The sequence below is a fragment of the Enhydra lutris genome, unplaced genomic scaffold (genome assembly GCF_002288905.1).
Source record: "Enhydra lutris kenyoni isolate GAN:26980312 unplaced genomic scaffold, ASM228890v2 scaffoldscaffold82, whole genome shotgun sequence".
Lineage (NCBI taxonomy): Eukaryota > Metazoa > Chordata > Mammalia > Carnivora > Mustelidae > Enhydra > Enhydra lutris.
The window spans coordinates 7,055,072-7,081,093 of record NW_019154166.1 but is presented as its reverse complement, the minus strand read 5'-3'; the positions used below and the strand labels follow the sequence as shown (position 1 = coordinate 7,081,093).

The window sequence follows — 26,022 nt, the reverse complement described above, 5'->3', positions numbered from 1 at the left end:
TCATGTTCACATTTTTGTACACACTTAACAGTGGTTTTATTACCTCCCAATACTCATTATTGGAGCGTAGGTTAAAAACCTCTGCCTTCAGGTGGTGGGCCTGTGTCACCTGCCAAAGGGCAGATCTGAGGACTTAAGGTTAGACCATCATCGTGACTGACCCACCCATCACAGTCCTCATTCTTACCTCATGCCAAATGTCCAAGTGGCCAGATTATATGGATTCTGCCATATCTAGATCTTCATCTATATTTTTGATATCTTGCCTATCCCTAAAATATTTTTTCACACTCACATATTATTTTTATAATGAGATACATATGAATGGAAACATCTATCGCAAATATGCCTCATGACTTATTTGCCATTACATTACCATAATTCTGTGTAAACACATGATCTGTTCAATTTATTGGAAGAAAGAGATTCGAAAAACATTGCCAAATAAGAAATATGATTTTGCATCTTCATAAACAATTTAAGGTTTAGATAAAATGTTTAGGTTTAGATAAACAATTTTAAGATTTAGATAAAATGAAAAATCAGTAATCCACTTAAAATAGCATGAAATAGAAGCTATTCAGGGGTAATAGCAACAAGAAGTATACACAACTAGTCTGTAAAAAGCTTTACAGAGGATTTGTAACCAAGAGTTCGTAGATATGGTACCAAAAGCATAATCCGTGAAATATATGGGTAAATTGAACTACATCAAAATTAAAACTTTTGTTCTGCCAGAGGCATTGCTAAAAGAAAGACAAATACTGTGTGGTATCACTTTTATGGGGAATCTAAAAAGAAAAGTCAAAATTGTGAAACAGAGAGTAGAAAAGTACTTACCAAGGGCTTGGGTTGCAGAAGTAGGGACAGGATGGCAAAAGGGTACAAACTGTCACTTGCAAGATAAGTAAACTCTGAGAATCTAATGTAAAACATGGTGACTATGGTTGGTAACACTGTTGAAACTTACTAAGAGAGTACAACTTAAATGTTCTCACCAAAAACCAAAAAAAAGTGGGGGGGGGATCCAAACAGTGTTCAAAATTTAATCATCACAGAATAGTCAAGCAATTATGAAAAAAAATAATGAAAAGACAAATTGCAGACTGGGAAAACATTTCAAAATTCTGTTGCCAACAGAGGACTTCTAGTTATAATATACAAAGAACTTTCAAAATTCAACAATAAGAAAATTAACAGCCCAAATTTTAAAATGGGCAAAAGGCTTTCACAAACATTCAACAAAGAAGGGTATTAAGTAAAGGAAAAGATATTCAATAGCGTTAGCCATTAAGAAGATGTAGATGAAAACCAGTATGAGATATCACTGTGTATCTATAAGAAAGGAAAAACAAAGAAAGCCTGACAGTACCAAGTAATGACAAGGATTAGAGCAAATGGAACTCTCATACATTGCTTCAGGAATGTGCATGGGAGGGCCACTCTTTAAAAATTGGCAGTTTTTTATGAAGTTAAATACATAACTCATCAAATAACCCAGGAATACATCTTTTTGCTAGTTACCTGACAGAAAAACTGCTATTCACACAAAAACCTATATGCCAAATGTTTTTAATAGTTCTAGTCATGACTGTTGAAAGCTGGAACCAAACCAACTGTCCTCAATGTGTGAATGAATAAAAAAACATGGTATGCCCATACAGTGAAATACTATGCAGTAGTGAAAAGGAACTGACTCTTGATGCATGCAGGAGCTTGAATGGATCTCAGAGGCATTAAGCTAGTGAAAGAAGCCAGGCTTAAAAAGTTATGTGTCATAATTCTGGGGTGCCTGGGTGGCTCAGTTGGTTAAGCATCCAACTCTTGATCTCAGCTCAGGTCTTGCTTTCAGGGTGGTGAGTTCAGGCCCTGTGTTGGGCTCCATGTTGGGCATGGAACCTAATTCCAAAAAAGTTACTTGTCATAATTCCACTTATATGATATTCTCAAAAAGTCAACACTATCGTGATGGAGAACAGATCAACATTTGCCAGGAGGTGGGGAGGAAGAGAGGGTAAGACTACAAAGTAAGAGCACAATGTGGGAGCGATGGATCTGTTTTACACTCTGATTGAGGTGGTAGCCAAACAGACCTAGATACATACTGAATTTGATAGAACCCTGCTCCAAAAAATTCAGTTTTCGTACGTGTCCATTTAAATATAAAGTTTTATTAGGAATGTAAAGATCTGTGCACATGAAAACCATGTCGTCTTTCTAGATTGACACACTCAGTATAGCAAGATGTCCTTTCTTCCTGAATCAGTCCTTAGCGTGGAATGACATCCCAGTGCCAACTGGAAGTGAAGAGGGGAAGGGAAGTTGATGAAAATATTTTATAATTCCTTCTTTTGGAAGAAAACCCACTTACTAAAAAAATACTCAAGAATAGGGGGCACGTGGGTGGCTCAGTGGGTTAAGCCTCTGCCTTTGGCTCAGGTCATGATCTCAGGGTCCTGGGATCGAGCCCCACATCGGGCTCTCTGCTCAGCAGGGAGTCTGCTTCCTCCTCTCTCTCTCTGCCTCTCTGCCTACTTGTGCTGTCTCTCTCTGTCAAATAAATAAATAAAATCTTCAAAAAAAATACTAAAGAATAGAATATACAGGCAATTTCATGTGAGAGTGGAGACATAGCCTAAAATTACAATAATTGAAAACGTGTTCTCCTGGTGCAAAAATAAATCTAGAATAGGTTATAAACTTTATATATAAACGTTATGTATAAAGTAACGAAGGTTACATAGGAATTCAGTATATGGAGTAGATGGCCTATCCGGACTGGATAAAAAGCCAATTATCTGTCATTTTTTAAAAAGGAAAAAGGTCTAGAATTCAGTATCAGCAAGCATTTCAAATGAATTTCAAAATAAAATAAAAATCAGAGGTGAATATTTATTTAATGTTAACAGAAGAACAGCCTTACTTAGAAAACATGGTGAGGGCAGAGGGAATGTCGTAAGAAAAAATCTGACAGATTGGAGAACATTACAAAAATTTGAAGTACTATAAACAAAGAGGACATGAAAAATGATAAACTGGAATTTTTGCTACATTAAAATGTGTAAATATTGTAAAGAAAATTTAATGGTGATTAAATTAAATCTTACTAAACATTTTCGGAAAATTGGAACTATTCTGAAGTCTAGCTTTCTATGTCCCATCTGGCTGCCCAGGGAAAGACTTCAGCGTCTTGCTTTTCTGCCTTTTTGACCTTGACCTGTATACACATTTAAAAAGTTCTGCATAGCCCCTTTTGCTTAATAGTACAAAATGTCCCTCTACCTCCGGGTGTAACTGTTGCAAGCAACAGGCTAGTGTGTGAGCACCTCCAGGACCATGAATTGGAACAGGAAACAAAGCAAAGGAATGATCACTCAGTAACACTAGCAAATGATACTTCATACCACGAAGGTATGCCATGCTATCTGATCTGCTCTATTTGATAACTGACTTGTTCTTTCCCTCCATGACCCACTTCTCTCACTCAGATCTTCCCCAAAACGGATCCGTGTCCCCCCCTCCAGTGTCCGCAGTGACTCAAAGCCATGTCCCGTGTCAGCATTCAGACATTTGCTTGGAAGACACAGGGCAAGAGTTAGGGAGAAGCTTTTCCCTGGCTTAGGGTCGTGGGTTGCCTAAATGGGACCACAAAGTTAGGTCTGTCACAGGAGGACCTCCTGCATGGTGGGGCTCTGAGCAAGGATGCTTCTTGTCCAAGGGCACTGCTGATGCTGTGCCCCGGGGTCCCTAGTAGAGCGGCGAGAGTGCCCTATGGCATATCCACGCTGACAGACTGTGTCTAATGGATGCTCATTGATTGCTTTCCCAAAGTTTGTTTTGCCTGCATGCCTCATTTCACGATGAGGTCATATTCTGGAGGCTTTCTTTATAGCATACAAGTGAGATGATTTGGGAAGTTCCGTTGGTGGGACAGAAGGTGTATCTTTTTCTGCTGTACGAAACCAGGGAAGCTGGGGACTGGGTCACCTGCTGGCAATTTTATTTATTTGTCTATTATTTATTTATTTATTTATTTGAGAGAGAGAGGAGAGATCACACAGAGAGGGAGAAGCAGGCTCCCCGCTGAGCAGGACCCTGAGCCCAATGCAAGACCCGGGGATCAGGACCTGAGCCAAGGCAGACGCTTAACCCACTTGAGCCCCCCAAGCCCACACCTGCTGGCAATTTTAGAAAGAACATCCAGGCAGTCTGGCACCCTGGACCATGTTAAAACCACAGGTTCGAGTCGCCTTTCCTGTTTTAAACTTGAAAGACCTACTGACTTAGCAGCTACTCTGCATCCAGAACCTAAAACAAAACAAAACAATAACAGAAGGAAAAAAAAATCAAAGACACCAAAAGAAGCACACCCCCCACTGTTCCAAAATGTAACAAAGGACCTTCCTTCAGGTTTCCCTGCACCTGTCTTAGTATCCCCCACTGTCCTTAGTTTCCATTCCCAGGCAAGGAAAGCACGATTCTTCCCTTATCTCCAGCAACACATCTGCAAAGAGCTGATAATTCGGGGTTAGGAGAGGGCTCTGCTCGGAAGCAGCTGTCCACAGTAGCATGGAGCTGATAGCCCGGCTCTCCCACGAATCATTTATAAAACTCCCGTCAGGGCCAAGAGGAGCCTTGATGGGGCTTTGTCGGGGCGGCCGCCACAGAGCGGGGAGGGGGTGCCCACCCTCTGCCTACACCTGCCCACGTCCATGAGGAACTCCATATTCCCCTTCTAGACCGTTCATCTTCTACCGTCGGTTAAAGTACCAGATAGGAGGACGAAGAAAACCCGATTCTCCTTCTACTCAGGGTTCAAGTTCAGTGTCACTTTCTGGGGTCAGACACAATGGAAGGGAATTCACCCTCCACGAGGGAAGTTTCTTTTCCAGGGGCTTGAAATGTGAAGGTGGTCCAGCCCAGTGCATCTTGTTTCTAGAAACGGAAGAAAGCTCCGTCACAGAAAGAGAGTGAACCGGTGGCAGCGGAGGGCGGCCAGTGGACCAGCATCTAAGCTAAGCTTTGTGTCCCCTGGGCGGCCTGACTTCTCAGACCGTTTGCGTCTGAAATGAAGGGGCTGGATTCGGGGATTTCTGAGACTCCTCCCATTCTCACGTCCAGGGGTTCTGCTGCCCAACAGAGCAGTCCTCCCACTTTTTTTTAATCCAGAACATTCTTCTCCTTTTAATCCCACCTTCGTCTTCTCTGTAATCAGTCTCTTCCCCTACCCACCCCACACCTCCCTTTCCCTCTCCCTCTCTCTGTTTTCTTTCTCTCTTTCTCTCTCTCACACACTCTTCTAAGGGTTTGTAAATATTTATCAGACTTCCGATCCCGACTAATTTAATTATACTTCATCTCTGCTCTTTGTAGTCATTTCTTTACATCTAGCTGCTGAATCACTCTTTAAGACTTATTTCTATTCTGATTGTAGATGTCCCCTCGGTTTTCTTATACATGGACTTCTTTATTCTTGAGCTTTTAATTTTGCCCTGTTGTTCAACCGATGTGAAACTTCAGGGTTTTTCCCCCAAGGTCACCTCGATGCTAAGGTTTCTGAATCATTGAATATCTGAAAATGTTATGTTGATATGACTTTAAATGAAATACAGCTTAGCTCAGGATAGGAGTTCTTCTCTTTTTAATCTTTAACAACCTTTGGGCACTTCCTACAGAAGTGTAATTTCAACCCTCCCTCCAAAACCCCCCGGCCTTGACCTTCGTTTTTTAAGTAGCTAGTTCTAGTGTTACTGCATTTGCCTTTCTATATGAATGCCTATGAAATGCTTTCTTTCTCAAACACCCAGAATTTTGCAAATAGTTTTCAAAGCGTGGATCTCTACAAGGGCTTTCTGTGATGGTTGTCACTTTTTAGTTTGGTGCCTCAAGAGTGTCTAAGGTTCAGGGTCCTTGGTGGCCTAGTCGGTTGAGTGTCTGACTGGTGATTTTTACTCAGGTCCTGACTTCATGGGTAGTGGGATTGAGCCCCTTGTCTGTGTGTATGTGGGCGGGGGGTTCCATGCTCGGTGGGGGGTCTGCTTGGAATTCTTTCTTGCCCCTTCCCTCTGCCTCCCCCCCCCCACTGGAATAAAGAAATAAATCTTTAAAATATATATTTAAAAAAGAAAATAATGTCTAAAGTTCAGAGACAGACCCACTGTGGAGAGGCATGACAGGTTCCTGTCTTTCTCTAGATGATTTCTTAGAAAAAGAGAGAGTTGTATGTGAATTTCAGGGTTTTTTTTAAAGATTTTATTTATTTATTTGACAGAGATCGCAAGGAGGCAGAGAGTCAGGCAGAGAGAGAGAGGAGGAAGCAGGCTCCCCGTAGAGCAGAGAGCCTGATATGGGACTCAATCCCAGGACTCTGGGATCATGACCTGAGCCGAAGGCAGAGGCTTTTAACCCACTGAGCCATCCAGGTGCCCTGAATTTCAGTTTTTCTTGTAGTTAGGTTTTGTTTTTGTTTTTGTTTTTTTCCCCCCTGGATATTTTTTTGGCATCTTGATAGGACATTGGGAGAAGCACATCAGTTCTCAAGAACCAGACCCCCTTTTAAAACAGAATTTGGGATCCATGGATATAGAGTTAAAAATTATATTTTAAATCTTACGAATGCACAAATTCCCCCAATGGAGTAAACCTGGAAGGAGAAAATCAGGGTGAGGCATGGAGCCTTGGGAAACACGGGTCTATTTCTGTATTTTCTCAGTCCATGGATGAGATAATTCGTGGCCTGGCTTGTGGAAACCAAGGCCTGCAGAGACATAAAGGATTCATGCTTGAATCTATGATGTAAGATAACTCTTGTTCCTTCCCTGTCAGGGTTCTTCTCCTCTCTGACCCAGATACAGATGTATTTTCTGCCCTATTATGATGTCCCCCCCCCCAAAAAAAAAAAACCAATCAACCAAGAATACTTGACTTCTCTCTCCTTCCCTGGAGCACCAAGGAACACAATGGGGCTTTGTTTGTTTGTTTGGTTGGTTGGTTGTTTTTCAAAGAAGCTTTCTTCCTTTGTCGTAGAGTCTGGGGAGAGTTAGAATGCTTTCTCTTTCTTTACTTTATCGTTCACAGTTTTACCGGGAGTCGCCCATCAATGGCCGTGGGACACGTACCAGCCTTTACACGTGATGTTGACATACCTTGACGAGGGTTGGGTTATTAGAATCGTACATCTAGACTGGGTCAGCGTGGGGGCTGGTTCAGAAACATAAGCCTTCCTCCCCGACAGAAGCCAACTCAAACAACTCAAAGGAGTTTTCTTTCCAGCCTTGCAAGTCACGTTTAGAGTGGGGTCCCACATCACAACAGCAGGAAAAGAAATACTGATGCGGTTGGACCTTGGCCCGAGGGATGGCAGGCTGACAGCGCTGGGAGTTTGCTGGAAACTTCCCCTGCTCCAGGCTCACGCCGTCGGGGACCCCTGGGAGCCACCTTCACGCCAGGGCCATGCAAAGAGCATGTTTTTCCTAGAATTTCCTGCTGCCAGAGGCTTCCAAAAACAGACATGTTGTTTCTGTTGGGTTGTATAGACAAAACAAATGTGTGCTTGCGAGAGCCAGATTTATTGACTCCTCAAGGTAAATTACCTTTGTGTTACAACTCCGGGGACATTTCCTTGCAGTGTGACCTTCCCTGACGGAAGAAAGCCTTTGACAAACATGTTCCGTCTCTTGCCTGTTTGCAAGATTCCAAGCAGAATGATTTGCGCTATGTGATGCATAGAGAAGTAAGTGCATTGAGTGCTCATATGTTTTGACAGAATATCGAAGATTGCCAATAACCCCCACCACAGGGGTCCTGCTTGTGCTGCCTGGGTGTCTGGGGAGGTTCAAAGAAGATGCACATGAAAGCTGAACAAACCTAGATTTTCATTCTGTCTGTTTCCCTCATTGCTGTGTGTCCTCGGACAAGTCGCATGACCTCTCTGAACCTATCTCTGCAACCGTGCAATTACGTTAGTAATTCCAGCTTTTCCCTGCTGTTAATGACGCGAGAAATCTTTATCGGATCTGGGTCTGTGGTAAATGCTTGGTGAGTGTCCATTGGCTTCTGTCTCCAGACACCTCCATTTGAATTCTTGGTTGCCCCTGCTTTGAGACCACTCATCTCCTGGACTTCCTGGTCTTTCTTCTGCCTCCAAGCACCAAGGGAACAGCAAGGGACTCTTCATTGGGACTAACCCCATTCTTTCAGATCTCATTGATTTTGAATGAATTCTGTTGATGCAGATTTGTCCTAATGATTTATAAATATCTTTTTTTTTTTTTTAGATTTTTATTTATTTATTTGAGCGAGAACAAGAGAGATCACAGAGGGAGAAACAGATCCACAACTGAGCAGGGAGTCCCATGTGGGGCTCGATCCCATTTCCCCCAGATCATGACCTGAGCCGAGGGCAGATGCTTAACCGACCGAGTCACCCAGGTGCCCCTGATTTATACAAATCTTTTGATGTGATTGGTAGGGTCACACTTCAGAACAGAGCAGTTGTGAGGCTGTGCAGAGTCGTAAGCCTGACAAATCGACAATGAATTTAAGTTCTGAGCCATACGTGGAGTCTTGGAGGTGGGAAGACCCTAGAGACCCGGAGGACAATAGTCTTACTATTTTGCTTATGAAGAAGCCAAGGCCCAGAGCAAGAAAGTGATTTGCTCAAGATCACACAGTTTAGGAGCAGCAGACTCAAGATGGGTCCACATTCCTATTCCCAGTTTTGAGTTTCTTATAAAATGATGTTGTCTTTATGGAGACATAGATGATCCCTCGGTATTATATTTTATCATAAAATCAATAATGTTTTGCCCTCATCAGAATTCTTAGGCAGAAATCTTAACCTTAAAAAATAAAAAAATTAGCCTCTTGGCACCTGGGTGGCTCAGTCGGTTAAGCGGCTGCCTTTGACCCAGATCATGATCCTGGAGTCCTTCAGTCAAGCCCCATGTCAGGATCCTCCCTTAGCAGGTCCTTGCTCCCTCTCCCTTCGCTGTTCCCCCTCCTTGTGCTCGCTCGCTCTTTGCCAAATAAATAAAATCTTGTTAAAAATTAAAAAATATATAAAAATCAGTCTCAACTCTCCTTAAAGAGAAACATTCCTCCCCCCCCTTTTTTTATTTTTTTTTATTTTTTATTATTTTTTTTTTTAAAGATTTTATTTATTTATTTGTCAGAGAGAGAGAGAGAGAGAGCAAGCACAGGCAGACAGAATGGCAGGCAGAGGCAGAGGGAGAAGCAGGCTCCCTGATGAGCAAGGAGCCCGATGTGGGACTCGATCCCAGGACGCTGGGATCATGACCTGAGCCGAAGGCAGCTGCTTAACCAACTGAGCCACCCAGGCGTCCCAGCCCCCCCCTTTTTTTAGAGGAAGGGGAGCTTCCTTCTTTTTTCAAAACAACTTTTTATTGAAGTATAACCAAATTCAGAAAAGAACATAAATCCCACGTTACGCAGTGGGACATGCCCACCTCTCCAGAAGTACCTTGGGCCCACTTCCAGTCACTCCTTCCCCTAAGGGTAGCCACTGTCCCTGACACCTAACACTGTAGGTGGAGTTTGGCTGTTTTTGAAATTTTATAGGAGAAATCATACAGTACATACATTTTTGTGACTGGCTATGTGTGTCAAACACAATGGTGTTTATGGGATTCATTCACAAATGTTGAGTCATTCATGCCAATTCTGTATTTCATATATATCTTATTTATATATACATATATGTATGTAATACATTGATTATGTCATCAAAAAAGATACACACACACACACATATATAGACACGTATCTACATAGACATACATAAATATATACATACATCCTTCTGTTTTTGATGGGTCTTTAGGGAGCTTGCCTTTGGGGCTGTGATGATTAACTATGAGCATTCATGACCATGTCTTTTGATGGGCATATGTGTGATGTCTGTTGCATATACTCCTGGGAGCAAAATAGCTGGGCCATATGTATATATATGTGCAGCTTTGGTAGATTGTTCCAAATAGTTTTGCAAAAGTCATTATGCCAATTTATACTCAGACCAATAGTCAATTGTTCCGCATCTTCGCCACATTTGGAATTCACTGTGGTTTTTATTTTAAGCATTGAGGTAGGTGTAGGTTATTGTGTTTTAATTTGCAGTCCCTTGGGGACTAATGAAGTGCAGTACGTTTTCATACATTGATGGACTCTTTGATACTGCTTTTCGTGTGCAGTGCCTGTTCAAGACATTTGCCCATTTCTCTTTCCTGATGTCTAGTTTTTTAACTCATTGATTTGTAGAAACTCTTTACATATGATGGATGTAAATCTCTAGTCAGGTATTTGTATTTTAAATATTTTCTATCATTCTCATGCTTGCCTTTTTACTCTCTTATTGGTATCATTTGGTGAACAGACATTCTTATTTTTCATATAGTCCAATTCATCATTCTTTTCTTTGTGGTTCTTCCTTTAAGAAACTTAAGAGGCTCTCCTAGGTCTCCTTCCAAAAGTTTTATTATTTTATCATTCGTATTTATATGTACCAGCGATCTGGAGTTGATTTTTCTATATGGTGAGATATCAAGATTTATTTTTCCATGTGGATAATGCAATGAAGGAGGGCAATTTTTTAAGGAAGAAGTACCTGCAGTGAGGGCTAATAGCAGTTCTGGTGGAAGGTTGCAGGCGCGGGAGGACAGTATGAGGACAGAGGGAATTTGGAACAAAGGAGTAGGGTGAAGCACATGAGGTAGGTTCTTTCTTACCCATTCTTGAATGTGTGGTATGTGCAATGAATATGTGTTGTTCATTGCCTTCGAGGGCTGCCTCTTGGTGGTGCCCCTGACCATGCAAATGATGGTGATGCAGATGGTGGTGACCTTGCCTCTGGGACTATCAGTGGGGTGCTGTCATGGAGGCAGATCTGTCTTGTCCACAGTGTGGCAGGAGGAAGGCCTTCTGGGTCACCTTAGTACTCCTACCATGAAGTACTCAGTCGACTTAGGGCTTAAGTAAAAATAAATTATTTGACAGGTGTCTCTTGGTTCGTACTTGGCCATTTCCTATACCATAGACCACTAGAAAACTGTTCGAATATCTGTAGGCCCACAATGATTTAACCCAATGTGATTGGTTGGATCCAAGATGAAACCCCCAGGACATCCAGGAGGCACAATATCCTGAGTCACATGGAAGTGTTACCAAGCAGTTCCCTTCTGGAAATAACTGTGCCACATGGCATGGGAAGAAACTGATTCCCCTTAAAAACTGAGCTCCCCTCTCTCCCACCGTAATAGGCAAATAACTTGATTTTGACAGTTTGTGGCCTTCAAACCAGGCACTGTCACTGCTGGAATGTCGTACATATAGGGTCTCTAATGGACAGGTGTGTGGCTGTCCCAGGAACATTTCAGAGGGGCTCTGACCTTCTCTGGACTCTTGTGATCTGGACTAGATGGGGTTCTCCTGGCAGCTGAAAATTCTAAACACCAGGCATCACTTTCTTTTTTTTTTTTTTTTAAAGATTTTATTTATTTATTTGACAGACAGAGAGAGAGATCACAAGTAGGCAGAGAGGCAGGCAGAGAGAGAGAGGGAAGCAGACTCCCCGTTCAGCAGAGAGCCTGATGCGGGGCTCGACCCCAGGACCCTGAGATCATGACCTGAGCTGAAGGCAGAGGCTTAACCCACTGAGCCACCCAGGCACCCCAGGCATCACCTTCTTAAAGAACAGTTCTTGGTATGCTCCTTCCCCTAATGGTCATGTCAACTCTGCTTATGGTCCAGATTGCCCAGCCCCTTGGCTTGATTTTTCGGGTAAAGTGAGCTGAGATTGGAGAGGTTGGATGACTAGCTCGCAGTCACCCACCCAGTGGTGAGCAGACGCAGGCTAAAGAACATTATTTCCTAATCAGACAGTTCCATAATAGCGCATAAATTATTATATTCCCCTTTGGTCCAGCAAGAGGAAAACAAAACTGTAGCCTCTTTCAGCACCTTGTGCTAAATGTTTAATTATCTGCAAAATCAAAAAGGCTCTTTTGTCTAATTAAATTCTACTGATGCAGTTGAAGACCTTGTCTTCTTGGTGAGTTTTTTTTTTTAAGCGATAATACAATAAAAATAGATGTAACGTAATGTTTACCATTTTTAAGTGTGCCATTCAGTAGTCCTGAGTGCATTCACACTGTGGAGCAGTCATTTTACAGAACTCTACCTCTCGCAAAACTAAAACTCCATGCCATTAAACAACTCCCTCCCCATCTCTCAGCCCCTGGTAACCACCATTCTACTTTCTGTCTTTATGAACGTGACGACTCTAGGGGCCTCATATATGTGAAGTCACATAATGTTTGTCCTTCTGTGACAGGCTAGTTTCCCAGAGCAGAATGTCCTCAGGGTTCCCCCATGTTAGAGCAGGTGTCAGAATTCCCTTCCTTTTTAACGACCGAATACTATTCCATTATGTGGAATATTTTGTTTCTCTGTTCATCTGCTTATGAACTGTTGGGTTGCTTCTACTTTTGGACTGTTGTGTTCTTTGGGGAGAAAGAGCACATGTGTGCAACCCACTCTGTAATAATCCTTAATTTGCTTGTGAGATCCCTTCTTAACCCTTGCCTTTGGAGCAAAGAACAAATAAGTTTTCCTGATTTTTCCTTATCATTCTGGTTTCTATCCATTTCCACATCCCCATACCTACCCTTAACATCCCCAGATCTGCATCACTATTTAGAAGTGAAGTTACGTTAGCATCACCTGGTTAGCCAGGAAATTAGGGCCTCCTAGGAGCCACTCCTCCCATCGTCCAGTCGGATTTCTCACTCCCCACCCCAACTTGTCCCATCTTTAGGGAAACTTGATATATCTTACTATACACACCTTTCTTCTCCCTTATTAGCCTGTCTGGTATCTTTTCCAAGCTTTCACGATACTGGGATGGCTTTTTCTCTGCCCATTTGGGCCCAAGTCCTGGCACAGAGTAGAGTCACAGTGTGTGTCTCACTCAGGTAAGGAAGGACAATTTGCAAGTTCTCAACACTTTGAAAAACAGTATTCCAAATGACACACGCATTTCGGTTTTTGTGATAGATGAGCTCTACTCTAAACATGGAAATTCAAATTGCGGTAAGAAAATGAATAAAGAAATGAAAAAGGAGATGACGATTTAAAGAATCCTATTGTGAGTCCTTCTACAATATAAGCTTCATTAAGGATTTATTTAGACTATCACTTCTTCCTTTTTGAAAAAACCGGCTTGCAGGCAGCTTCTGGTTTGCTGGGACTCCCCGCTGTTGCCCTCTCCTCCAACCACCCCATGCCAAACCAGTCCGTTTTCCACATCCCAGAGATGACAGTCATTAATGTGTTTTTCTTCTGAAATCCTATTTTAGCTCTTTCCTCTTCAAATGCCTATTTTGGATTGCTCTTTCCCCACTCTTTTGAAAGGATGGAAAATATGGTTTCTTTTTTCAGAGATGTTAGTGGGATTTCCTCTCATGCAGCACAATCGCCAGCCAGAATCTGGGCTGAAAAGGGCTGCTGGAGATCTCTGTGTTCCTCTGAGACAGGAGAGAGGAAGATTGAGATCCCCAACCAGTAGCTTCTGAGCGAAGTATTTTCTTTCTATCTTATGGGCCAAAAAAGGAGGTTGAGTAGTTAAAAGTCAGAGATCACAGGAAAAGAGGCAAGAATGCTGACTTTTTTTTTTTCTGTTTTAATCACCAAATATTCTTTCTTATCACTTTTGCTGGTGCTTAGTGTTTGCTTTTGCTAACCCAGACTTTTTTCACAGAGTTGATCAAATTTCCTTCACCGAATTATTCCAACAATGTCTGTATGGATCTCCTGGCTCATCTCGTAAAGGTGTAAGCTAAGCTTCCACAGACGGTTGGCCCCGCCAGTTTCTCAGTTCTCTGTGGGGAGAGGCACAGTGATGAGGCCGTGAATTCAAGTCGTGTAGTGACACCAGTGTGAGCGTGGGCAGCGACTGCTACCTGGGTCTGCTTTGCGGCAACGCTGAATTTTGGTTGCTGCTTGATCTTCCCCAGACCCAAAGGTATATTTAGGGAGTGGGGGATGGGTGACATGAAAGGTTCTTTTGCAAAAAGAATTGCAGGTTTCTGGAAACAGCAAAAAGCAAGAGAAATCAGATATCTAATTATCATGTCCTTCCCTAAGGATAAAAGCAAACATAACCAGACTAAAATACCAAAGACAACAAAAATCTGAGAATCCCAGCATCACTGAACTAGCCAAGGGTCAATGGCTTATTGCTACAGATGTTGAGGAATTTGTGCCAAAAATAATGACAATGGGAAGCAGAATGGGTCTTTTAAAAGTTCTTACATAAATTCCAGTTAGGTAACATATAGTGTAATATTCGTTTCAGGGGTACGCTAGAGTGATACAGCACTTCCATAGGTTACCCTCTGCTCATCACAAGTGCACTCCTTAATCCCCATCACCTGTTTCAACCGCCGCCCCCCACTCACCTCCCCTTTCAGTTTGTTCTCTATATTTAAGAGTATGTTTCTCAGTTTGTCTCCCTCTCTTTTTCCTTTGCTCATTTGTTTTGTTTCTTAAATTCCGCATATGAGTGAAATCATGTAGTATTTACCTTTCTCTGATTGGCTTATCTCCCTCAGCATAATCCTTTCTAGTTCCATCCACATCACTGCAAATGTCAAGATTCCATTCTTTTTGATGGCTGTGTAACATTCCATTGTGTGTATAGATCACATCTTTAGCCATTCAGCAATCAGTGGACATTGGGCTACTTCCATCATTAGGCTGTAAGCATGGGCATGCATGTATCTCTTTGAAAATTAGCATTTTTGTGTTTTGTGGGTAAATACCTAGTAAAGCAGTTGCTAGGTTTTAAGGTAGCTCTATTTTTAACTTTTTGAGGAACCTCCATTCTCTTTTCTAGAGTGGCTGCACCAGTTTGCATTCCCACCAATGGTGCAAGAGGGTTCCCCTTTCTCCGCATCCTCCTAGCACCTGTTGGGGGACCAGAATGTCTATGAACCAGTTGATGTGATGTCTGAGACAGACTTGAAAGTAGCTCATTTGTGGAGGAGGGAGTAGAAAGGGAGGGGGTTATGAATGAAATGAAATTGGCCACCGGTTGTTTTTTGAAGTTGAATGTAAGGTACACAAGATTGACATTACAATTCTCTCTACTTGGGGTTGTGTCTGAAATTTTTCTTAATATAAAGTTAGGAAATAGTGTAAGTGGGACTAAATTATAGGAAGTCAACAAAGGCAAATTCACATAACACAAAGTACATTATTTTCCAACCATTAGAATTAAAAGTAAAAACAAAAGCAATCCTAGATCACACCAGGGTTATAAAGGAGATTAAAAGTACAAAACACAATTAACTAAGTAAATATTTATGAAAATGACAATAGTACATGTCGAAACATGAAGTTTGACCAAGTTTGTAGGTAAAGAGGTAAATAATAGCTTCAAAATGCTTTTATTACGTGCAAAAAGGGATTGAAAATAAATGAAGCATCCTGCTAAATAAATTAGGAGAACTGCAGATCGTTAGGTAGAAGAAGAATAAAGGGGAGCATTAGGAAGATAAAATGCAAATAAGTGAATTTAAAAAGATAACAGAATAGGGCACCTGGTGGCTCAGTGGGTTGAGCCTCTGCCTTCGGCTCAGGTCATGGTATCAGGGTCCTGGGATCGAGCCCCACATCAGACTCTCTGCTCAGCAGGGAGCCTGCTTCCCTCTCTCTCTCTCTGCCTGACTCTCTGCCTACTTGTGATCTCTGTCTGTCAAATGAATAAATAAAATCTTAAAAACAAAAAAGAAAGAGAAAATTATTTTGCCAGGCACTTGGGTGGCTCAGTCAGTTAAAGGTCTGACTCTTGATTTCAGCTCAGGTCATGATCTCAGGGTCTTGAGACTGAACCCCAGGTTGGGCTCCATGCTCAGCTGGGAGTCCACTTCTCTCTCTCTCTCCCTCTGCCCCCACCATGATCTCTCTGTCTCTCTCTCAAGGAAATAAATTTTAAAAATCTTTTAAAAAATTATTTTGCTACTTACACTCCTCTAGGATAAAGAAAAATGTGAAACATTTCTCAACTCATTTTATTGGTGGAATAATTCATATTCTAGCCAATGATTAAGCTATTGATCTCAAGAAAAACTACAGGAACATCCCATTAGTGAATATGAATGAAAAAATGGAACAAAATAATGATGAACCAAATCCAGGATAATATTAGAAGAAAAATCTATCAGAATCAAACGGAAATGGCTTGTATTCCAGGAATAAAAGTGAATCCTGTATAAGAATATGTAGAAGTTTGATTCTTCTCACAATGAATCAGAGGACAAATTTAGTGTGGTTATTGAAATAAGTCCCCAGCTATATTTATTCTAATACTGATTTGAGCCGAGCTGTTTCTTATAAAACTTGGGATTAGAAAGACAGTGGGTTACTATCGAATAGTGGATGTAATGGTAGTATGTTTAAATTGGAAGAGTAAATAGTTTTGTCTCTCTGGCTCATCCTTTTTGACTGGCCCTGACACCCACCAGTTCTCAGTAGGTACTGTTTGCTTGACCTAGGTGGGAACGTATGCTCTGTCAAGACCCCAGTGGTGTATTTTTCTTTCCACGGGGCAAAGTGATCCTAACGTTCGTTCATCAGGAAAAATAAGCAGACAAGATTCAAGAATGTTTGGAACGGCAAAGAGCCAGAATTCACTTTGTCGTGGGGAAAATACATGATAATAACAACAACCGGGCCCAGTCGAGAGGAACCAAGATCTGCAGACTGTCGCAGTGATGGCGTTTCAAGTTCGATAAACGATGGATTGTTTAATAAGTCTTGATTGTTAACAGGAAAATTTAGAAATTCTAAAGAAAAGTAGTGTTGCGAACCAGGCAGTGGCTTTATGTTAAATAGAACTCCATTGTTTGTAAGAAAAGTACAGAATGGGGGTGCCTGGGTGGCTCAGTGGATTAAGCCTCTGCCTTCCGCTCAGGTCATGCTCTCAGGGTCCTGGGATCGAGCCCCACGTCAGGCTCTCTGCTCAGCAGGGAGCCTACTTCCCCCTCCCCCTCTGCCTGCCTCTCTGCCTACGTGTGATCTCTGTCAAATAAGTAAATAAATAAATTCTTTAAAAAATATATATAAAAAAAGAAAACTGTAGAATAGGCTCAGGGTATTTTAATACCATCTCCTAGTAGTGTGATCGTGTTATTATTAGGATAGTCTAATTTACCTAAAGAATTTGATGAAGGTGACTTTCTGACAGCAGTGTGGGTTACAGATAAAAATAAAATAAAGAATTACGTAGCACTTAAACTCTGTGCCAGGCCCTCTTCTGAAATATTGAAGGATATTATATTAATTTAATCGTCCCAACAATCGTATGAGATGAATATTACTATTTCCCATTAAATACGCCTGGGTGGGCCCAGGCGCCTGGGTGGGCTGAGGGTCTGCCTTGGGCTCAGGTCCTCATCCCAGTGTCCGGGGATTGAGCCCCATGTCGGGCTCCCCACTCAGTGGGGGAACTTGCTTCTACCTCTCCTCTTGGCGGGTGCGCTCTCTCTCTCTCAAATAAATAAATAAAATCCTAAAAAAAAAAATAAAAATAAATGAATACACGAGGAACCTGAGAAGTCTATGCAACTTCTCCATCTAGGAAGTGGGAGGGTGAGCACCGCAGCTCAGGCACCCCCCAGGCTCCAGAGTCTCGAGGACACTCCCCTCCCTGCAGTTCGCTTTCTCTCTGTACAGCAGGGAAGGTCGCTCCCTTTGCAGCCTCTAACAGGCCCTTTTGCTTTTTCCCCAGGGACCTGATGCCGAGGACCCTGGAGGGCCAGATCACCATGGAGAAGACCCCCAGTTACTTCGTCACCCGCGAAGCGCCCGCGCGCATCTCGGCCATGTCCAAGGACACCAAGCTCATCGTGGTGGTGCGGGACCCGGTGACCCGCGCCATCTCGGACTACACGCAGACGCTGTCCAAGCGGCCCGACATCCCCACCTTCGAGAGCCTGACGTTCAAGAACCGCACGACGGGCCTCATCGACACGTCGTGGAGCGCCATCCAGATCGGCATCTACGCCAAGCACCTGGAGCACTGGCTGCGCCACTTCCCCATCGGCCAGATGCTCTTCGTGAGCGGCGAGCGGCTCATCAGCGACCCGGCCGGCGAGCTGGGCCGCGTGCAGGACTTCCTGGGCCTCAAGAGGATCATCACGGACAAGCACTTCTACTTCAACAAGACCAAGGGCTTCCCCTGCCTCAAGAAGGCCGAGGGCAGCAGCAAGCCCCACTGCCTGGGCAAGACCAAGGGCAGGACCCACCCCGAGATCGACCGCGAGGTGGTGCGCAGGCTGCGCGAGTTCTACCGGCCGTTCAACCTGAAGTTCTACCAGATGACCGGCCAGGACTTCGGCTGGGATGGATAACCGTCTAATTTAAAAAGAAAAAAAATATCAAAATATAATATATTTTTTTACCAATCGGTAGAGGAAAGGCAGTTTAATATTTGTGCTGAAAATGTTTGTTTCAGTTTTTTTTTTTCCCCAATGAATGTTAAAGAGTGTTCTCACCTCTGCCCCCATCTTTGTGGGTCACGGGCACGGAACATTTGGATAAACAAAAAAGGAAAACCTCACGCATTGAAATACTTAGCAATTTTCGATTTCTGTTTTATGTTTTATATGCACAGTTCTAGGCTCTGAGCATCCGTCGCCGTGAAAACTTTCAAAGAAGTCCTAAGGGTAAATCAGTCTCTGTTTCTGTCTCTGCTTCTCTCTTTCTGTCTCTTTTCACAGGTCCCAGATAAAACTCTCTCTCTTTATATTTCCTCCCTTTTAGTTTTTTTCCTTTTCTCGAAAACCATTTCCCAGTTAATAATACTGCACGTTTGCCCACCATCTCACAGTTAACCGTGGTGTTTTCAAATAAAACACCTTCTTCCATCTTTATGTGATGCGGTAGAAGAACGTAGCAGAGATGATGATCCCCATTTTACAGATAAGGAAACCAAGTCTCAGGGAGGTTGGGCAGAAACCCCATCGTCCACTTGTTCCCTTTTCCATGCCCCTTTTTTCAGAGGGAATGAGAAGTAACACAGCTCTACGTTTAGAAACGGTTGGCTAGTTTGTGGATGATTGGAGACAGGACAGAGAGGGTTTCCTGTTGCCTTTGAAAGTTCCTGGCCAGCCCTATGACGCTCTGTCATGAGGAGTCACCAGGGTTCAAGGACACCTGGGCATAGTATCTTTTAAGAGCCAATCTTGGCAAGTTGAAATGCCCTGAGCTTGGAACTCTCGGCTTGTTTGAGGTTCAGAGAAATTACCGGATTCTTATTTGGAGAACAAAATGGACAATCACACTAAGAACAGGACAAAAAGTATTAGGAACATAACCTAGTTTTGGTTTTGACTTTTTTTTTTTTCCTAAAAGAAAAACTCACTTCAGTAAGAGCTTACTGAATGAATCTCATTTTCCTTTACCTCTTTCTTTAACAAAGAAAATCTGCTTCTCTTTGTAATATCTCATTTCTCATCTTGGAGCTAATACTAAAAAGATGAATAAATGTTATTATTTTTCATGGGCGGAAGACTGTCACTTTGCCACTTTATTTTTCCCCACTTCCTGTTCACACCAAGAATAACGGAATATTCATGAATATTTGGAAAATATTCTAAGAAATACAGATGTGGGTAAAACGGAGGTTTTTCTTCTCCCTTCTAGTTCTCTCATTCCCCATTTAAATAGCTCGAATAAATCAATAGTTTATTAACAGTATTCCTTTCCTCTCTGAGTGGGCATTAACAAGATTAGCATTAATGGGAATTAAATTGGTTTAGAGAGAAGCACATATGCACAAAATATATAAAACACTTATAATTAGTCTGTCAGCAACATTTTATTACAGGTTTAAACCCAAGAGGAAAACGTCTCCTATCTCGTGGAAGTTTTCCATATCTGCTGAAAATTTAAAGGCGCAGACACTATGGTATTCTTAAGTAATTATTCTTTATTTCTCCGGGGTTGTCAGTCCAAGGAAACTAAAGTTGCTGGAAAACATGCAGAGTGCAAATGTGCATCGACCCTAAAAGCTGCATCAGGTGAAATAAATCTTTCCTGAGAGGGCTAACACGGGATTAAAATGCAGGGAAAAAGGGAAAAAATTTCTTAAGTGTCTAGATATTCCAACATTGCTCCCAACCCTTGAATTTCTGTGTGACTATTCCATTTATGAGAAAAAGAAAAATAATTCCCAGGTCTCCTTTGCCCAGTAGATTTTCTTCCCTTCTGGTGCCCTTAGTTTTCCAAAGCAACACCCTGTTTTCACTGTACTTATATCATCACTTCTAGAAACAAGATACTCCTCTTAAACTCTTTGCATTTTTTTCTCTTAACTCATTTTGTTTGTGCCTCTGATCCTTCCGTAAGCATTTGCTTGGCAATAGGCAGACGAGGCTTGCACAAAGAAAGGAGTGCATCTAACAATTGTATTGGGCAATCTTCCTCTTTCTGTGTGAAGAAATAATAAAAGAACAGAATTGAGTTCAAAGCACCTCTTCTTGTACGTAGATTTCTTTTTAATTCTTATTTTTTAAATAATGAATGACTCTAGAGCCTTCTAGGAAAACTTTGTAACTTAGAGGTCGTACGAGTGTCGAAAGTTGTAGATCCCAGCAGAACATCTAGAGACCTAGAGTCCATTCACTCGAGTTCTTCCAGAACAGGAATTCTACTTAGTCCTTCTATGTGTGGCTTCAGATTTCTTTTGTCCATGTAGCTGTACCAATTAAAAGGTGTGGTTCTTGATTTGAACATCTTAGCCATGCTTCCTCTGAGCCATCGCCTCCATGGCCACGCCACTGACCTACGTTCTTGGTTGGGGTAGAACATTCTTTCTCTCTAGAAGAGCAACTAAGGTCTGGAGTTTTATCCTGAACAGTTTGCCCTTGAAGCCCCATCTATGGTGTAAAAATTTGTCTCAGTCACTTAGTAACTTTTAGGGGAAATTCATTTATTCTAAGAACTGGAGGTTAATAAGCTGCTAGAGAATGAATATTTATTACCCAAGGAGTATTACTCCTCCGTAGTTTTCTTAATTTCCAAGATTTTCAAAGTCAGAATACATCTAGTGGATCAAATCGCCATTTGGCCCTCAAATCCTTTCTTTAACCAGTCGCATGGGGGTTTCGAACACGGACGTGTCTGGGAATTCTCCTCTCTTGATTTTGCTGTTGTTGTAAAGAGGATCAGCTTTCCCCCACACCGTCTTCCGGTTCCGAGGGCTGAGATCAACCAAATCTGTTACACGTGAAGATACTTACAACTCAACGTGTGGATACCTACAGGTGCACGTATAATAATGGTGCATTACATTCATCTAGCAGATTACCCTTTCATTGCCCCCTTAAACCGAGAGCCACTCTCCGCTCTCCATGAGTTGTATTTTCCAGACGAGCAAGTGAACACTTGGGAGAACAGTGGTTCCCCACCAAGACCACTCTGCCTCCCAAGGGGATCTCTGGAAATACTTTGGTTTTCCCAATGCTGGTGGAGTGTAGGGTGCTTCTAATGGGCGGTGATGCCCAGGAGAGTCCCCCCATAGCACGAATCATCCTACACACCACCAGCTAGTGCGTGTCTGAAACAGGTTTACAAACCAGATTCTAATGAATGCTTGGCTGGGAATTCTTAACCTCATCACCCTAAGTTTTTCCCTTGCAACCTTTTCATTCTCCCTCTCACTCCGTGAATGATTCCATCATAGTAAGCAGATGAGTGTTGACCGTCATGTCTTGCCAAGAGGAGCGCTAACAAGAAACTTCATCGAACTGGGTTTTTACAGCCAAGATCCAGGAGCCACTTCCAACAAACAGATAATTGAGTTTCTGTGAAGTGGAATCTGTCAACTTCAAGTGGGAATCTCACAGGCTGATAAAAAATTTCTAAAAGTGTTCTCAAGTTCAAGTCCTGCAGTTTCAATTTGCCTCCACAACAGTGCCGTTGACTGTATTTCTTGCTACCTGACACAACCATCGTGTCGAGAGAGCAAGAAATAAACATGTCCCACTTCTGTTAAACAGCAGAATTCAGATGGATGTGTTAGGGCTTACAAAGGGCCCCGAGCTGCTGAGTAAATTGCAGAGGAAGGCAAATTCTTTCTGCCGTATTTTCTAGAAACCCCAGGACTTTGTGTCTAATTTCCATTGAATCAGGGAAAGGGAAGAGCTTATGATTGCCAAACATGGGGAAGTGTTGCTGGGATTCGGTCCAAGAAAATTCTTTTTGTAGAAATAAAAGACCCTACCTATTCTCCTGGTGTATCCTGTAATCACGGAAGAAAAATGACTCTTTTCAAACCCAAACCTCAAGGCCTGTTGGGGAAACATCCCCATTATCAAAGCCTGTCTGGTCCTTGAAACATCTTCAATGTGCAAACGGATTTGCATTTTAGAGTCTCAATTCTCTGGGTGAAAAATAGAGAGGGGGAAATCTATAAACCCGTGTGTCCCATCATGGAATGTTAGAGTGGTAGGCCTTCCCTTTAAAGCTTGAAGAAAGGGTGAATTTGGAGAGTTCACAAGGCAGTGCAACTTTATATGCAGTCATAAAATTGTGGATTTTCACTATGCCAGGAGGAAAGAAAACTGAAAATAGAAATTGCTTCTAATATATGGACCCATTGTGGGGTATTGGGAAATGTCAGTATGTCTCAGACTCTTTTCAGTTCCTTTTAACTGTCCATTGTGTTCTTCTAATAGCTAAACCTCAACAACTTAGCCTCCTTCCATTTTACCGTCAAAATAAAAGCTAGCAATAAATGGGGAACATGCTTTCTGCTAGGACTCCTTTCCATCCCACAATTCCTGGGTCTGATGTTTTAGGTGGTTCTGAAGGACCGGATGTGATCGGGCTGGATTTTTAGCGTGGTGTTAGCTGATGACTCAGAAGACGTTTAGGGCACTGTCTGGTTCATGTAGGGACAAGAACTACTCTCTGCTTCACGTCCCTCCCAAAGTCACTTTCTAGTAAGCCCCAAGGGTTTAGACACCCCTGGGGGGCTGTCTTCATTAAAAACAGGACTAATGTGCCTTTTTCCCTTCTCACTTTCTCTCCGTGCTCCCTACACTTTCTAGTGCCTTCTCTCCATGTCCTGCCTGTGTTCTGTGATTGCTCGTATCCCAGCTTCTACCGACCTAAGCCCTTCTGTCTTCAAACGCACTGTGCTCTATGGTGTCTACTTCATACCTCAGATTCCTGGGAGAAATGGCTCTCAGCTTCGACAGCTCTAGAGAAAGTAGTGGGACTGATGGAGACACTGGGATGGGTGGAGAGCAGATGGATTTAACTTGCCCCAAGAGTGTCTATATGAGGAGAAAAGGGCCCAGAGGAAGATGAATGAAGCCAAATAAGAACCAGGGCACTTCTTTTGACAGGGGACGGAGGTGCTGTTGGAAGGACACTTCCCAGTCCGGTTTCCAGCACCCCACCCCTCACCACACACCTGAAGAACAGTGTTGGCACCTTGGCTTTCCCCTTCTGAAGGCCTATTTGCCTCTGGTCTGGGCAGTGGCATTTTTCTCCCACCTGTTTTCCAAGAAGTCTTATCCAAGCTCATATTTCTTTATTTCAAACCCACAACAGCTGGCCAGCCAAAGAACAGGAGGAAGCAAGAAAACCTTCACTGCCATTTTTCAGCATGAACAAAAGTTCTTGATTGCCTTCCATCAACTGATGCCTTTAGAGCTCCAACCCGATTCTCCTCTCAGACTATTTGATACTGCTCTTCAAATCCCAGATCAGTGCTCTGTTAGGAAAGATGCGACTAACTATTCTGTCATAGCAATAACTTACTTTATATAAAATGATTCAAAGCATTTTCATATCCAACTTTAGCCTGGAATATCTTTTCCTTTGTTGGTTTTCCTCTATTTTCCAGATGAGAAAAAAAGAGTTTATAATTATCACATTTTCTCATTTCTAACAAACCACATTTCCCCTCAACTGAACGACTTGCAAATCATATCATTTCTTCTGACCGTATCATTTTTCTTCTGCCTGAAATTTTACCCTTTAACATTTTCATATTTTCCTGTACTCAAACCCTTCAGTGAAAAGCCATCTGCATCTTTATTTTTGTGTATTCCTCTTCGCTTTTCAACGAGACCGGTAACTGTGCCTTCCCCCACTTTTTGCTAACCATCTGGCCCCAGAATTATACCTTATTTTTCATTTCAAAAGTTGGCCATCATTCTACCTGCTTGGATTCCCCTTTACTTTTTCTCAGATGGTGCCTCTCCATTTTAGGGCAAGTTCTCTTTAGAGAACCATCTCCTTTCCACCAGTCCAGCCTATGGCATTTGGAACTCTCTGGGGCTGGAGATGCGTGACCCCCTCCTTACCCACGAAAGCACAGAAGAATCAAACAGCATTGGCTTCCAACTACAAAATGATTTCCGTCATTGAACACCCTAAACTCTTCTACCTAGCTCTTTTTCAGGACTCTTAAGCCCCTGCTATTTGAGGAGGCCATCAAAAAGAAATTCTGTATCAAACCCCACTCGCCCAAGCCATATATAATAAATATCCAGGGAAAAAATGGAAGCAGATCTGGTTCTACCAGCTGCATCTTGTCTTCCAACTTGGGTTGCAAATCTCCCACATGGGGTGGATGCCCAGTGTCTGGTTTTCAAGTCAGTCCTTCAATGTGTGTGCCGAGGTTTCCCAACCAGTATTCTGTGCTTTTCCATGCCCATTTATTCCCACCATGTTTTCACTGAATTTACTCTAGCTTTCATTTCTCCAGCCTAATGACCATCCATTTCAGAATCATTGCTTTATTTCTACTCTTACCACTATGACAACTTTTTAGGTGTCTGGGCTGAGTGTGCCTTTCCCTGACGCTCTCGCATCTTCACCAACACCTCCTTCATCAACATCAAATAAATAAAGTATTGAAAATGTTCGTCCATTTGCTGAGTCCTGGGATCCAACCACATGATAAATCATGTGATTATGTATTCATTAGACTTTCCTGGCATGTCACACCTCTATGTACCTCGAAAGGAAGCCAGACTTTGTTCAAACCAACCATTTTCTTGATCCTACTTATTTTTTTTTTCAAAAGATGATGTTCCTTTAATCCTTCAGCTCTTCCTGTGCCTTAATGATGAAACCCCATATCTTGTGGATAATTTGGGGGATAGTCTTAATTCGACCACAAATAAGGAAGTCTTACATGAATCATTCAGACTGCTAAACTTCAGTGTGTGTTTTTTTTTTTTTTAACTAAATAAAAAAATGCAGAAAATAAACTGTGTTCATTGCAATCAAAATGTCTGGAAACATTTTATGGCAGGGGTCGTCACTAATTATTTTTCTTCTCTCTTAAAACGGTTATCATTAGATCAATCACTTTACCTCTTTATCATAGGCCACTGGAAACTATAACCAAACTGTGTTTTTATTAGTAAGATTTAGTGCTGGCTGGTCACCAAAATTTTCTTCCCTCTACCACTTGGGTCACATTTGTCAACGTTGGAGGAGTGGTAACTGCATTTGAATTGTGGGTTTCTTCCTACTTTCCTTAAAGTCCAGGCATTATCATTGCTTCTCAACTCCAAGGCTGTATCTTTTCGGATTTTGAAAAAGTTCTGTTGGGGAAAAAAAAAAGTCCTTAATCACAGTTTCTAAATTGGGCCTATCTTAATCCATCCATGTTAGCCTCTTTAATTTACAGACCACCTCCCACCTGGAACAGTAAAATATAAAGAAACTCATTCTTTCTTGTGCTAACCATTGCTTCCATCATTACTTTGATCTGGTCCAGATAAAACATGTCTTCCCTTGGACATCTGCTATTTTCTGCAAATTTTTATACCATGTTTTCCCCACCCCCTGCTCCCTTCCTTGCTTTTGCAAAAGAAGGATGTAGCTCTCTTCCTCTTTTATAACCTTTTATAACCACTTGAAATTGGAGAGAGTGCTTCTGGCTTCCTGGTCAACCCTCAAAATGCCTTCTGAGTCTAG

At 42.2% G+C, this 26,022-nt stretch overlaps 1 protein-coding gene across 1 annotated transcript in view; it reads left to right on the top strand.

Annotated features, from left to right (window-relative positions):
- The window catches only part of LOC111161227 (heparan sulfate-glucosamine 3-sulfotransferase 3A1), a 93,211-nt gene extending 74,786 nt beyond the window's left edge, over nt 1-18,425 (top strand). The window contains exon 2 of the mRNA XM_022524822.1: nt 17,804-18,425. Coding sequence (XP_022380530.1) covers nt 17,804-18,425 — 622 coding nt within the window. The remainder of the gene's footprint in view (nt 1-17,803) is intronic.
- The last annotated feature ends 7,597 nt before the right edge of the window (nt 18,426-26,022 follow it).